This window comes from Lates calcarifer, linkage group LG4, assembly GCF_001640805.2.
Source record: "Lates calcarifer isolate ASB-BC8 linkage group LG4, TLL_Latcal_v3, whole genome shotgun sequence".
Lineage (NCBI taxonomy): Eukaryota > Metazoa > Chordata > Actinopteri > Centropomidae > Lates > Lates calcarifer.
Window position 1 is genome coordinate 23,024,434 of NC_066836.1, and position 15,767 is coordinate 23,040,200.

The window sequence follows — 15,767 nt, forward strand, 5'->3', positions numbered from 1 at the left end:
AAGAGGAAACTGGTTTCTGCAAAAGGGCAGTTTAAAAATGTTAACAATACAACAAATCAGTATGACAACATAAGAAAGGTGAGTAAACTATCCACAGGAGACAGTCCATAAACACAGCATATCTGACAGAGCAGAGCCATCAAATACACCTAGAGATTCTTAAATGACTGTCACTGCCTTCTCCCTCTGCTGTAAACCCACATCTGAGTAACTGGCTGTGTCTGAACCTTTACACACTTTAGAAGAACAAGCACATATGATAACACGTGATTTTCTTACTTCACTTATTTGGGCAGTTAAACACATGAAAACATTTTCTGTAGCAGTTATCATAGGTGTGAATAAACCTCATTCTACAGAAATAATGACCAGATGGTGGACTGTGTCTTTGCAGTCTTTGCTCTTTTTAACATGTTATTTTGCAGAAAATACTATTTACAACAGATATAAATGATTTTTTCCCCCACATTTTTTTTTTAGCTTTAACTATTTATTCCCTATTACTGCAGTTGGGAAAGTATTAACTGATCTAACGCTATAATTAGACAGCTCCACTTCACTGTATTTAATATGAAATACGACGGCACGAACATAAGTACAGCTATATATATATTATTCTAGTCTTGATTACTTTTCCGGTTTCTCTTTCTAAATTAGAGGATATAAAAATGAATGCACAACATGAACCCAAACTGATGACGACAGCAGTGATGTTAACCCGGAAGAGAAGCGGGCAGCCTGTGACCTCTGTGCTGTGTACGTAGAGAGGAAAGATGACTGAACAGAGGTGTGATTGTTCTGCTTTTCTTCTGAACACTTGGCTCGTTTCAGCGAGTTCACCTCGAGAATAAGGAGCAGACAAAGTGTCCGAGAAACGGAATGTGGTTCCAGACACACACCAGCGTCTGTTACTGGGCGAAGACGTCGGACGATGCTAAACGTCTCACCAACTGATCGAAATTAGCCCGTGTGTGTGTGTGTCTGTCTTGTGTGCGTTCTTCGACAGACCGGGTTTGTCCTGCTCTCAGCTGCTTGCTGTGTGACAGTCGACGTTTTTATCGGGAAACCAAACGCCAGGTGTGAAGGAACCAGTTAGCTGCAGTTCTGGGACGCGGTGGTGGCGCTGACAGCCACGTCAGCTAGCTTACATCTAACCAGCAGGGTCTGTCTGCGGCCATGGCTCCGATGGGTATCCGGCTCTCGCCGCTCGGCGTCGCGGTGTTCTGCCTTCTTGGAGTCGGTGTCATCTACCACCTGTATGCCGGGGTCATCTCCAGCCGCCTGGCCGCTTTCAGGTCAGACTCTTCTCTCTTTACCCGTCAGTGCAGACACAGTCCACCACCAGCTGTCTCACTGGTCATGAAGCGATTCAGTAACGCCCATTATATTTTAGAAAATGTTCAGTCTGTTGTATGAGTGTTGTAGCTACAGGTCAGTATTAAAGCAGGTTAGGATCAGTCAGGCTTGAAGATGGAGGTTAGGCTCATATCACTGTATCAATTTGCATGTACATCAGGCTGATTATACTCACTGTAGCCCAAGTCTATGAGGTGTGCTACAGTCCCATTACCTTCAAGTCACAGAGCTAAGAATCCAGTACTGTCTTGTAAAGTAAATACCTGGTGGTGGTTGGAAAATAGTTATATAGTCATATTGTACAGCATGAACCAGAATCGAAGATATTGATGTATAATGATGCTTCTCCTCAATATTTAATATAAACATTTCATTTCCAATATATTTACAATTTGCTGGATTTTTTTCCCTAAAAGAACAAGAGTACAGGTAATGTCCAGCTCTCAGGATTGGGGAATACTGTCACAACCTGAGAAACAGGTTAAAAGTTAAAAAATTTATTTTTATTTATTCATTTTTACCATAGAAGAAGAGTTGTTGACAGTCCTGGGAACACCTTCAGAGCTGTAAATTATGAAACAGCCTTCTGGGTTTTTCACTCAAGAATCTTGAGCAGGTACATCAGTAGTCCTCTTCAGTCAAGAAGATTCACCCTGCTCCTGCAGACTGACTCAGACTCACCATGGCTGCTGAATTAGAACTGGGTATTGAACCTGCATACTTTTTTTTTTTTTTTTTTTACTCCTATCTTAGACGTGTCCCAAATATTAAAGTATATGGAGTACATAAAGCTGTCACTGGATGCCTGGTCAGATTTTTAATTCTGTTTCTTTTGTTTTCATCAGATTATTCCTGACTTCAATATTATTACATTCAGTCTTTAGACAACATTCAACCACAGAAAACTCTGACTTCTTTTATTGAATAAAAAAAATAAATCTTTTTTGAAAAATGTCAGTAATACCAAGCCTTACTGCAGAGACCTTATAAGACCACCATTGTCTGGTTTCATGGTCTGTGGGGAAGCTTTGAATCTTGCTGGTGGAACAGACAACAACTGACCCTGAAGCTGCTGCTGTGTTACACGTCACACCTCTGATTCTGTGATGCTGTGTAAAATCAGACATCAGGGCGGCATTACGCCGGCTTTGAGTGGTTCACTGTAAACAAGCAAAGGCAGAGTAACAGAGGGTCCTCTTCACATCAACATAGCAAGATCTCTGTGTAAAGCGGGCTTCTGTTATTGTCTGAGATGACAGTGGTTTGATTGTAAGATAGTGAATATCAGCAGAAAATAGTGTTTTCAAAAATAATGGGGCAGTTCAAGAAAAGCTGAATGGAGGGCAGCTGGAGTTTGTTGTAGATACTTTCAGCCTTTTATCCAAGAGGCCACCTCAGTCCTGACTGACTGGTGGGGAGACCCAGGTATTTAACCTCTGTGGGGTCGTTACCAAAGCTGTTGATTGATTGGTCGCTGGTTGGAGTTCCTGTGTTGAGCCAGGCTTTTGCTTAATGGTTGTTTAGTTTCACAGAAATATAAGTCTGTGCATTCCTCACTGCATTGGACTGTATACACTATTTTGGACAGCCAATATGGAACGACTCCCAGTTTAAAATAACCTACATTTAAACAACAATGAAACAGAAACATTATGATTCAACACATATATTTTATTTGAAGCAGTCAGCACAACTGCTTTGAAATGTCAGAATCGTGCTAAATGTTAATATGTGGAGTTGAGCCTTTTGCATCATGTAAGTTTATATTTAAGTTGTCTTGGCAACATGTTTTATAGGTCACACATTGTTATGCTATTTGATATGATAGATAATGTGATTATTTATTTATTTTGCATATCTTAGAGTAGATGTTTTGCTGTGGATATTTTCATTTAATGGTCAACTACACATGATACCAGCTAAAGGTCAGCACATACCAGCTAACATAAACCCTGCTGTCCTCTGAGTGTGCTGTGAAGGCTTGCACTTCCCGTGTTTTGAATTTTGACCAACGTATCATTTACATATCTGATCTAGTGGCTCAGCTCTGTTCCTCAGAATGAGGGGCTCTGCTTACCCCCTCCTCCATGTGGAGGCTGACCACAGTGGGAGATACTGGCGAGTCTGTGGCACAGCTGTGTCTGTCTGTAAAACCTCTGGTGTACTGGAAATTGCTGATGTTCAGACAGAGGTCCAGCATGACACATATCTGGTCTGGCCTGAGGTCGGTAACATGAAGGGTCATGTAGCAGTTGTTGCCACTGCCTCCATGTTAATAACGAGGTCACAACAGAGGACACCATGGTTTCATCTGGGTCTGTCCTTGTGAATCTTGGGGCACATTGCTGAGATTATTGGTAAATGTTTTGGTGTGATGGCAAAGTTTAATCCTTTAGCTGGACATGTTTCTCTGGTTGGATAAGTTCCTGTCTGACAGGTTCTTCACTCATCTGTTGTATGTTTCATCCTGTGTGGGATTATCTTTCTTTTGCCCCCAGGTAAGTTCCTCTGTTCTCCTAGTGTTGTAGAGTTTCTGTGTCTGTCTTTCCTTGCTCTTGGCGTGTTGAGATAGCCTGATAAAGCTGGGGCAGTGTCCATGACTTACCCTCTCACTCACCTTCCAAAAGCCGATAAGACTGAGAATAATGTCATCATGTGTGTGTGAAGAAAGGAACAAGCTTTTTTCAGTCAGAGCTGTGGACCTAACACACTGTTGTTCTGTTCTGTTTATTGTCCCTGCAGACAGAGGAGAAAAGTGGATCTGAGGGACCTGCTGGCTGTCTCAGTGGAAGCTGCAGTACTAGGTGGCAAAGAGGTAAAAACATTGTTATCTTTAACAACTCATTGATCACATGTTAAGTAGATATCACTAAAAGTGATGTTTCCCTGTGCTATGCCAAGGCCTTTTGTGCCACCTCTGAACCTATCTGTCTACATTGAGTCTCTAAAGAAACCAAAGCTTATTAGGTTATTAAACTGTATCAGCAGCATGTGACTCGTGTTTTCCTCACTAGGTGAAGAAGGTGCGTGAGGAAAATGGCCTGAAGGAGAAGTCAAAGGGAAAGACAAAGGAGGGAGCCAATGAGCTCCTGACACTGGGTGATCTGCAGTCTCATAGAAAGATGTATAACCTCATAAGGAACACTTTCCCTGACGTTGTGGTGAGTACAGCCACTGTAACTGTAAATGTTTGTGAAGTGCAGGATGAAATATCTCAATCATGACCAGTTCTACTACCAGTTAATTCACACACCTGCAAATCTCAGTGCTACAACTAACCCGTTAAACACAATCACCTCTAAATCAAATCTGGACCTGACCCAACCCAGTAATAAGTCCTCCAACCTGATCTGCACCTGTGGTGTTAATCAAGTTAATAAATAAATAGATAAATATTGTGATATTTAAAAAAAAAGGCAGATGAAGCCTTGGAAAAAAAATCTGTTTATTGAACAATAAATAAGGCATTAATTTTAAAGTGCAAAAAAACAGTCCCGACGCGTAGCTAACTGCAGTCTGGCAGTGTCTGCATATAGATTTTTGTTTATCTGTGACCTTTGCTCCTCTCTCATTTCGTGACATGGGGAGCAGGAAATGCTCCCACATGTCAGATCTAAAAGATGCTGGAGCACAGTTTCATCTCTGTCTCCCTACTCCAACGTCTGCCAGCTTTGCAGCACTAGATCCATAGATTTGAAGAGGGAATGAGCGGAGTGCAAAGGATGATGGTTACTCATGGGACAATGGTCTCTGTAGTTCTCATTTCCCTTTGCTCTCCTCCACTGCGGCTGTAACTACAGTTTTGCCTTGGAGACTTATCGTTTGTTACCATCCACATCTGATACTGTTACATCTCTAGGTTTTACCCACTATACATCATTTTTTTGGCTTACCTGCTGGATACCTGACTCTGTGCAGGACTCTGTTAGAGAACAACAGGCTTTAATCTGAGATGTTAGAGGCTGACCCTGAGGAGATTTCAGTCAGACCAGAAAGTTCATTAAGATTTCTCCACATATTGTTTAAAGAGTAAAAGAACCCTGAGGCACAGGATTTATGATTGTGTCCGCATGTGTTTGTTTTCAGGTGAACAGTGAGGAACATGACGACCTGGTGGATAAGGCAGCAACCTGGAGCCGGGACATTCCAGCTGACATACTGGACAAGATAGAAGGAGGCAGGAATGTTCCTGCTGAGAGCATCACAGTGTGGATCGATCCTCTAGATGCTACACAGGAATATACAGGTCTGCATGTTACTGAAAGTCCACCATCTTAAAGTCACTGATCATTTTAGAATCATATTGGACAATAGTCTTCACCTGTCAGTGTGGCTGACCTGGCCAGGTGCTACGCTGCTTAAATAGAACTTCTAGAATTAGAATGAGAGCTGTGAACAGTTGAAGTGAAAAACTGGGTTTAGGTTTGTGTTCACAGGTCAAGCTTATGGGGGTCTAAGGCACATAGTAGAATACAGAGCTCTACAGTGAGAGTAAAAAGTAGAATGTGCAAGTGTTAAAAATTGTTTTGGGTGGCCAACGATGCTCGTTTCTTTATGTGCAGTAAAAAGCAAAGAGGAGTAATCTATTTAACACCTGTTAAACAGGCATAAACCTGTTTAACAAACCTGTTGACTTTCTGTCAGACGGCAGCCCCCACTCCCAAACCAGCCCCTCCTCTTTCCACCCTGCCTAGCAGTAGATCCATATCAGCAGTGATAGGGAGGAGGACAGAGCATTTCTTTGCTCCTGATTCTTTTTAAACATCACCCAGTGAAAGTTTCAAATTTCAGGGACATACCATATATTGAGTTTATATTGTGACTATGCTGTTATAGATATCGCTGCTCCTGTCCTAGAAATAATAATTTATCAGAATTTAAATGGGTGGTATTTTAAATCTTTAGATATTAGATATATATAATATCTAGGTCTGAATGTATTCTTTTTGTAATAATAATTTAAAAATGTAGTTTTGGTAAGAAAGAAGAACCAGTGACAGTGTTGCTAAAGTACCAGAGAGACAGAGTATCAATAAGATTAATCGACACAGTGTGCGTGCCTCTGGTCATCTGATAAAAACGTGAAACTTTTGTCACAACAGGATGTCACTCAGTAAGGTGCTGTGTTCAGTCACAGAAATGTAAGCACACATTCTTGATTAGTTTGAAGCATCAGCACTGTGCTTCTGCTCACTCTCCTAACTCTAACATTGTAATGGTCTCAACAGTAGAATAATTGCTGATGTATTATAAACCACTGTGCAGGGTTTAGTGCTGAACCTTTGTGAGCATTAATCTGTAATACTCCAAACAGAACTTCCTGGATTGTATTCCTTGTCTCACAGATACCTGAAGCAATTTATTTTGGTTGTGATGAAAAAATGAATACATTGATTTTTGACTTTGAACTCGTCTAGTTGAATGACTCAGAGGCCAACAGAGTAAACAGCAGCTGATGCTCTTTATCTGTCTTTTTCCATGTTTCCTCCTCACCCTGAATCTCTGCTCATCCCTCTCCCTCCATAGAAAACCTTGTGAAGTATGTGACCACGATGGTGTGTGTGGCTGTGGAAGGTAAACCAGTCATTGGGGTCATACACCAGCCATTCACTGGGTCCACTGGTAAGCCTCTCTCTGGTTGTGAGTCATAATATATCATTTTCTGGATAGAAATCTGACTTTTTCAAGAAAATATCAAATCAAGTTAGTTCATTTTTATTTTCTAGAAAACCTTTTGATTTACACTAGTAAGATCTAATATCTGTCCTGTATCTTTATTTTGGCAAAAATGGATCATAAATTCTATTGTTCAGAGAAATAAACAGCAAAACTGGCTTAGTCAAGTTTTAATAATGAAAATGTTGGTTGATAAAATAATATGTCCTGATCCTCTTCTGCCTCCTTAACCCTCCATTCCTGCTGTCTCTCTGCCTCCCCCAGCCTGGGCCTTTGTGGGTCAGGGATCCAACATGCATGCCCGCTCGTCCTATAGTATCAGCCCTCCAAATGTGATTGTATCACGTTCCCACTCTGGAAAGGTTAAAAATTTCATTCATGATGCTTTTGGAAACAGCACAACAATCACAGCAGCAGGTGGAGCAGGTGAGTGGAGAATTCTTTTATTGCGTGGACAGCTGAAGCTCACATGTTGTCTGCAAATACAGTGTCACGTAAAAACGAAGTCTTCCCCAGTAAATATGCACATTTTCATAACTGGAATTTGATGTTTTCCCACCAGACAACTAAACGATTCAACATATGTGCATGCATGGATATTCAGTTAAGCTGCTGTAAAGGATGAAAGGAGCTCACAGTAACACAGTGCTCAAACACAGTTAATAATAAGTTAATAAGTAACATTTGGAGGAGCAGCAAACCTGCAGAGGTTTATCATCATATCAGGATGATGTGTGATTAAGAGGTAACTAACCTCTCTCTCTCTCTCTCTCTCTCTCTCCTCTCTCTCTCTCTCTCTCTCAGGATATAAGGTTCTGTCGCTCTTGGAGACACCAGCACGTGAAACAGGTTCTATAGACCAGGCAGATGTTTACATCCACATCACTTTCATTAAGAAATGGGACATCTGTGCTGGTGCAGCACTACTAAATGCTCTGGGTAATGTAGCAGCTATTATTTCCCATCCTTTTCGGTTTCAGTGATCCTAATTGTTCAAGATTCATGGTCTTTCAGTATGGTTTGGGTTCTGTGCAGACTCCTCACAGTGAGGTATAGATGAGATATAGATATGGGTAGATGGTACTGATGATGCTCTGGATGGTTTTAATCACTCGCTGCAGAGCCTCCCTGTCCTGGGCCACAAACATCACATCTCAGTTTTCATCTCTGAAATATGTGTAGTGCACCGCACTAATGACAGGTGTTTATTGTTGATTGTAGGAGGCCACATGACAACCCTAAAGGGAGAGAACATCGACTACAGTGGAGAACCACTCAACAAAGGAGGACTGGTGGCCAGTGTGGGTGTGGACCATAAGGCCATAGTGGAGAAACTACCAAGCTGGGACCCTGAGAAGCACTGAAAGACACAAACACAGAGCCATTGTTGGTGTGGTCAGGTTGTGATGAGTGCAACATGTGCAGCCCTTCTCTAGCACTAGGAATGGTCTGCAGACTTTACCAGGCCTGCACAATGTCATCATGGAGGGACACCAAACATCTACCAGTCAGATGGTTTGGAGTCACTGCTACTGCTGCAGGCCACTGAGCACGACCGTGGAATCAACATAACTGCAACTGGAAGCTGCGATGGCTGACACAATGGCTCTGACTGCACACTCCCCTACATGCATACAGCTAGGACAAATGATACATCCTCCTCTTCACCTGCAGACACACACAAACACACGCCCACAGTGAACACTGCACAACAGCTGCATGGCTGAATCCCCTTCCTTCATCTGCAGAGGACAACAGGAGGACTCTAATGTGAAATGTTAAACTCAAGAGTACAACACTGAACATTACAGAAAGTCAGGTGGAGTGACTGACATCATTTACTTTTATCATCTCAAGTTCCATCTTTATTTCATCACAGTGATAACATCAGCTTAGCTCAGTTAGTCATGATTGGAGACCAGAAGAAATGCCCCCCCTGACAAGGAGCACTGAGCCTCAGTGGTAGCACTGTACTACTGTAACATGGGGTTACTGGTCAGATGCCACTTTAACAACAAACCTCATGTTCACCAGCACCATGATACTCTGTCTTCACATGATCTGCTTCCTCACAGTTGCCATCTGAGGTGGCACTGAGGTGGAGCATTTCAGCCCCTAACAGTCCCACCAGAGAGCATGGCACTGTCATCTACAGTTCCACCTGAATAGTGAATGTGTCTCCTCTTGGACTTGGTTGGTCCAGACTCACACTGTACATGTCTCTAACCATGGGTCAGGACTAAAGCTGGTATATTTGAAAGAACTGGGTCTCAGTGTAACTGTGTTGATTTTTAAAGCAGTTCCACCTCAGTGAATAGAAGCAAAACTTCAGAATTACAGTGGAAGAAAATATTAAAAATCATTCAGTCATTTCTTTTCAGAGTAACCACCACACATTTCATTTCAGTGGACATGTGAGTCGGTCAAAGCGTATGACATTATTTCCCAGCTCATGGGAAAGCCTGGACAGGATCAGTCAGTCATATTTTTGCTGAAATATGTAGCAGCCAAACAGCCCTCCACAAAAAAGCATGTTTTACTCTGAATGCATTAAGATTAAATGGTAAAAGGGAAAACTGGGGGAATATTTAAGGAAAAGTTTTCCCAGGTTATTAGTGGGGATGAGATGATGTGGGGTTTTTAAAAACTTGATAAACAATGTTGGGGTTTGCGATTCAAGTCAGTTACAATACAATTAAAAGTTCAGTGACAACAATGGACGAGTGCAGAATACTTGTGCTTTATTCCTATTTTTTCCCTTTTCTGGCTCTTAATATGTAAAAACATAATATTTCCATCTTTTCTTCATTCTCAAATAATAATAAAAAATTTCTATAAAATAGTTAGCTGCTGTCAGTCCTCCCTTAACAACATGTCTGGTTTTTCTGTAGATACTTAATATGCAAGCAACTTCTAAAGCCTTTCGACCAGAGAAAATAGCTGTAGGTCAGAGGCAGTCAAGTTTCCAGTTGCTTTAGTTATTCATCTATTAAGTCATTAGAAAATATTCTCATTATTTTCTCCAAACTTCACAGGAAAACTGAACTACTGCGCACACTTCAATACAGGTGGAGCGTTTTCTACCACTGTATTACAGGCGTCTGCCATTTTAAAAAAGGAGGCTCCAGGACACTGATGTGAATAATAAAAATGATGGTGCCCTCTGCAGTGTGGAACAGGTGTGGAATAATACGTATGGTTGACTACAGTAATCAGAAAAACAAACACTAGCTGATGGAGACTACGCAATAGTCATACATACATTTGTGATGTTTGCGTATTACAATATGTAGACTCGAGGATGGAGGAGGAGGATGGCAAAGTGTTAAATGAGCCTTAGTCCTGAGCAGAGGTTGAATCTGCAGAACTGAAAAACAATGAAGAAACCATTGGTTGTCTTTATCAAACTCACCATCCTGTAAGTACAGAATGTATGAGCTGCACTGCACCTCTCCTGAACAAACAGTGTTGGTTAGAGGATTGCATTTCTCAGTGAATTATAAGCAGAGGTCCCATTGAACTGGATGGCAGTGTAGTCTTTTCATTTGTGTTTCAGTGGCGTTATGTAAGTAAGAAAGACGTCATCTAAAACCCAGTCCATGGGAAATGTCATGTTGAGGACTGGCACACTTCTCCTCCTGCTGCCCCCTGAACGAACTGTGCTATCACAGCCTGTAAAATGACACCGCAGTACTAGAGCCTGGACTGTACACTGTGTTAAAGTACATGTGTACCTGCATGGTTTTCTTCACTTTTCACATCACTGAAAATGCCCCCAGCTCCTCCTGCCTGTGTCTCTGAGGACTACTGTAGGTCCCTCTGTACTGTCTGCCATAAGTGCATCATTGTGTTCAAACTGACACTCCCACAGCCAATCTTTGTGTAATGCTCAACAACAAACACTGACATGAAGTTGGACTTTTTCTGCGAAGCCATGTTTAATGATGGGGAAAACACACCAGCAAAATATGAACTCATCTCAGTTTCTTGAAGATAGAAGTGATCTGTTTCATGTTCAGTTTGTCTCAGTGCCCTTTGTGTCATTGATAACCTTATATAGATTAAAACATGTATAGAGGGTTAAGAGTTAAATATATACAACATACAGAGATAGATATAATAGATAGATGATAATGATCGTTCCACTCAGGAGGTTGGGCCTTCATGTGTTGAATTTCATTTATCTGATTTGAGTGCCTTTTCATCTGTGCAGTGTAGTTGATGGACGACAGTGTCGACACTCAGCATGACTTCAGTAGATGTTTCTGTGATAACAATGACTGATATGTGAGGGTAACGCTGTCACAGCAATGAAACTGCTATCACAGTGACATGGAAATCATCTGGATACTAATGTTTGAATGGACATTTGAATATACTCACACTTGGCCTTTGCTACTGTCCTACTGCATGGAGAAATTCTTTAAGTGAATTTGAGGAAGAAGTAATGATTAAAGGACACTGCACCTGTTTTACACACCCAAGTCTGTTTACAGGTTTGTTGGGGAACTAAAAAAGTTGAACAAAGTGTTAGCGTCTCCCGAAGGAGCTGTGTGAAGTCTGATAAATGTCCTCAAGAGATGTCACTTGAGTCAGTGTCAGTTGGGTCTGAAGACTAGAGATTTGTAAATGAGATCTCTGCAGCCCGCTCCTCATCTCCGCAGCTCAAAGCCACATTAGTCAATACAATTAAAAACATTCAATTATATATATATAGTGTCCACAAAACTGCCCAGGGTTTGGAATCTGTTCTCTATACAACATATGTATGTCATTTTATTGCTCTGTTGTACATGCTTAGGGTAACTGGGACTCAATGAAAAATGACCCTTTCAGAGACCTCATTAAATCCCTACATACACTGTCCCAAACCAGAGTAGGTTTAATGTACGGGTCATCCCAGGCACCTCCTCTGTAAGTTTAAAGTGTTGACTGCTGTGTCAGTTAGGTCCTCTGTTGGTCTCTCTTTATGTGTGGAGGGTTACAACAGAGATAAATCCAGTGTGTCTCTATCCACTGATACAGAGCAGCACCATAAGGCAGAAATCTGACCCCCAAACATTTTCATTTGTCCAAACAGCTATTTTTATTACAGTACTAAAAAGTGAGATCTAAATAGCAAAGGCTGTGCTGCCGTGTACCTTTCTGTTAAGAGGCTATCTTGTGTGGATTGATGTGGTACTCCATGTGTAAACTGGCTGTGTTGGTCTGACAGGCAGGTTGTTGTACAGCTGACTGGTCTCTCATCCTGCTTCTGCTGTGAATTTCCAATAAAACATCAGTGTGCATGATGGTACCTGAGCTGCGTCTGCCTTGTCTTTTTGTAGCGTCCAGTTGAAGTGAATTCACAGGGCACAGACAAGTTGAGTCAAATGGTTGAACCTCGTTCAGGCAGGCAAAGACACAGTAATCTCATTGAGGTTTAGAAATGAAGAGCAGTTTTTTTTAAAATGATTTCCAAATGATTTCTTAAAGTTTCACCCAGATTTACTGAACACTGACACTGCACAGATCGTCCTCTGCTTTAAACTGGTGCTGCTAGTTTAGCTGGCATCTCAGCTGCTGCAAAGAGAAATAACATCATCAAAACATGCAGTTCCACACTTAATAAAGCATCATGAGCTGGTAAAAGAAATTCAGCACAGAATCTCAAGTATAGTTCTGTGTACACCTAAAGACAGCTTACTGCAGTAGTACACATTTACAGCTGTCTGCCCAGAAACTTTAAAATATTACCATATTGCTGCATTCATCTGTATAAAAACAGCTGGATCACAGTTATAGAAACGTCATATGTTGATGTCATTTTCCATTTGAAATTTGACTGGTGCTCTTGTAATGATGTCATCTTGTTGCGCCTCCTCCTCTGCTTGCTATGCTCTGACAGCACGAGTAGAGTGAGTTTATTTCGAAATGTGCTGTTTGGAAGTATTTTAATTTACGTACATTTTAACGCTCAAAATGTAACTAAATCACCCAAATAATGTGAAGAAATAAGAGTGTTGACGTTGTGTTAGTGCTGTACAGTAATAATACCACTGACCTGAGCTTGCTGAGGATAGGCTGAAGAGTGTTCTCCATGTCTTCCCTTTGGGCTGCGAAGTCTGACACTGTTGGGTTTTTAATACTGTGAATCCAGTCAGACTTGGAAGAGCATAGACGCATACAGATGTTCTGTGCAGAAATTAAAAGGAGAGACATGAGAAACACACAGTGAAGAAAAACACTTTAGCTGCTGGAAGGGGGGGGGGCAGTGATCATTTATTTAAAAGTATATTACACTGCCTGGCCAAAAAGAAAGGCTCACACACACTAACATTCCGTTGGTCCGCCTTTAGCTTTGATTACAGCACGCATTCGCTGTGGCATTGTTTCGATAAGCTTCTGCAACGTCACAAGATTTATTTCCATCCAATGTTGCATTCATTTTTCACCAAGATCTTGTATTGATGATGGGAAAGTCGGACCACTGCACAAAGTCTTCTCCAGCACATCCCAAAGATTCTCAGTGGGGTTAAGGTCTGGACTCTGTGGTAGCTGATCCATGTGTGAAAATGATGTCTCATGCTCATTGAACCACTCTTTCACAATTTGAGCCTGATGAATCCTGGCATTGTCATCTTGCAATATGCCCATGCCATCAGGGAAGAAAAAATCCATTGATGGAATAACCTGGTCATTGAGTGTATTCAGGTAGTCAGCTGACCTCATTCTTTGGGCACATAATGTTGCTGAACCTAGACCTGACCAACTGCAGCAACCCCAGATCATAGCACTGCACCCACAGGCTTGTACAGTGGGCATTAGGCATGATGGGTGCATCACTTCATCTGCCTCTCTCTGGAACAGGGTAAATCTGGACTCATCAGACCACATGACCTTCTTTCATTGCTCCAGAGTCCAATCTTCATGCTCCCTAACAAACAGAAGCCTTTTTTTTCTGATCAGCCTCACTGATTAGTGGTTTTCTTAAGGCTACACAGCTGTTCAGTCCCATTCCGTTGAGTTCTCTTTGCATTGTGTGTGTGGAAATGCTCTAACTTTCACTATTAAACATAGCCCTGAGTTCTACTGTTTTTCTATTCTATCTCGATTTGATTTCACCAAACGTTTCAGTGACCGCCAATCTGGATTTTTTTCCGACCACATTTCTTCCTTGAAGACGATGGTTCCCCACTATCCTTCCAGTTTTTAATGCGTTGGACAGTTCTTAACCCAATTTTAGTAGTTTCTACAATCACCTTAGACATTTTCTCTGCTTGATGCAACCGCAAAGGCGACTTTTTTTTGGCCAGGCAGTGTATTAACAAATAATCTGTAACTTCAGTGTCAGTCCTGACGTAAAGAACTGTGTTACCTTCTCCTCCTTTGTGAGGTTCCTCTCTGAATCATTAATAGTGTCTTTAACAAAGGTTAGATATGACATCAGGTCCTGTTTAGCTTCTGTACGGAGACAAACGTACATACAGGTTAAGAATATTATCCATATTTACTCATCAAAGGTTCTGAAGATGATGGTGTAACATCAGCCACACACACCTGCCAGGACGAGACAGTCAACGCAGTCTGTCTTAGAGTATCTCCTGGCCAGGTCTACAGGCCTCTCCCCTCTGAAGGTCTTGGCCTGTGTGTCAGCCTCCAAATCGAGCAGGGTCCTCACTGTCTCCACGTGGCCCCAGCAAGCAGCGAGGTGCAGTGATGAATAACCTGGAAAACAAAGACTATCAAGCTAAGGCACAGCTGGCTCATCATTTCAACTGTGACTACAACAAGAGAAGAAATACACATCCTGCTCAGAGTGTTGGCAGGTCACACTTTAACTTTCCTCTATTGATTCATTTGATCTTAACTGGAGAAGAAGAGGAGGTAAAGTTAGAAAGAGGCCTGAGGAACTTATAATAGTAGTTACTGGTCATCACTTCATTAATGCTGTTATTAATCTCGAGTTAATATTTAGTTCATCTGAAGGAGAAGTATTTCTTTTCTCTGTTTAACATTCTCCTGAATTAGATTCAACCGGAACAGCTTCATGTAAGCTGGCAGAGATCCAGCAGGCCGCGGTTCTCCGCTCACCCCGGACAGTCTGCTCGTTGACCCGGGCTCCGTGCCTGACCAGCTCTCGGACGATGGCGCTCCGTCCCAACATGCTGGCGGTTAGCAGGGCACTCCTCCCACACTCATCCTTCTCTCCGAACAAATCCCTCTCCTGCGGCTCCTCTGGGACAGGCTCACCCTCCAAATACTGTCTGAGGGTTTCCAGGTCTCCGGACAACACACACTTAAACATTTCCTCCTGGATCGATGTCATTTTGCGCACAGTCCCTCTGCTACCTGTCTCGCACAGGCTGTTGCCATGGTTACAGCGTCACCTGCTCTGGGCCCTGAAGGTCAGAGGTTATTAAATAATCTTATAGTACTTGGACAAAAAGTACTTTTTGGGTGGAAAAAAGTCTTAAAAAGTACTTGGACAGTAACTAGTATTTGGGTGGAGTTCGGCCTTGGTTGCTGTTGTGCAGTCATCCCACCCGCTGGGGGCGCTGTGGCGAAAAACTAGAAACAAGCTCCTGAAACTACAGCTTTTTTTCACAGTTCTAGGTCTTTATCAAACTTTTTGAAAAAGCGTTGAAAACTCTATTTTATGACGATTTCATTTTTTTCCCTCCTGTATGGTAAATGCATATATCATACCTCCAATTATGTATGTGGTATATTCAGATATCATAAGAAACAAATAA

General features: G+C 41.9%; 2 protein-coding genes across 2 annotated transcripts; one reads left to right on the plus strand and one right to left on the minus strand.

Annotated features, from left to right (window-relative positions):
• The first annotated feature begins 719 nt into the window (after positions 1-719).
• bpnt2 (3'(2'), 5'-bisphosphate nucleotidase 2) lies at positions 720-12,328 on the plus strand. Its single transcript, XM_018695903.2, has 8 exons — positions 720-1,295; positions 4,099-4,171; positions 4,371-4,517; positions 5,443-5,602; positions 6,883-6,978; positions 7,297-7,458; positions 7,837-7,971; positions 8,254-12,328. The coding sequence occupies exons 1-8, from the start codon at positions 1,177-1,179 to the stop codon at positions 8,394-8,396; spliced, it is 1,035 nt and encodes a 344-aa protein (XP_018551419.1). The 5' UTR covers positions 720-1,176; the 3' UTR covers positions 8,397-12,328.
• A 134-nt stretch (positions 12,329-12,462) lies between these two features.
• On the minus strand, positions 12,463-15,737 carry ankrd45 (ankyrin repeat domain 45). The gene is made up of 5 exons (XM_018695905.2): positions 15,106-15,737; positions 14,572-14,739; positions 14,390-14,475; positions 13,076-13,206; positions 12,463-12,594 (listed from the first exon to the last, which is right to left on the minus strand). The coding sequence occupies exons 1-5, from the start codon at positions 15,338-15,340 to the stop codon at positions 12,588-12,590; spliced, it is 627 nt and encodes a 208-aa protein (XP_018551421.1). The 5' UTR covers positions 15,341-15,737; the 3' UTR covers positions 12,463-12,587.
• Between the last annotated feature and the right edge of the window lie 30 nt (positions 15,738-15,767).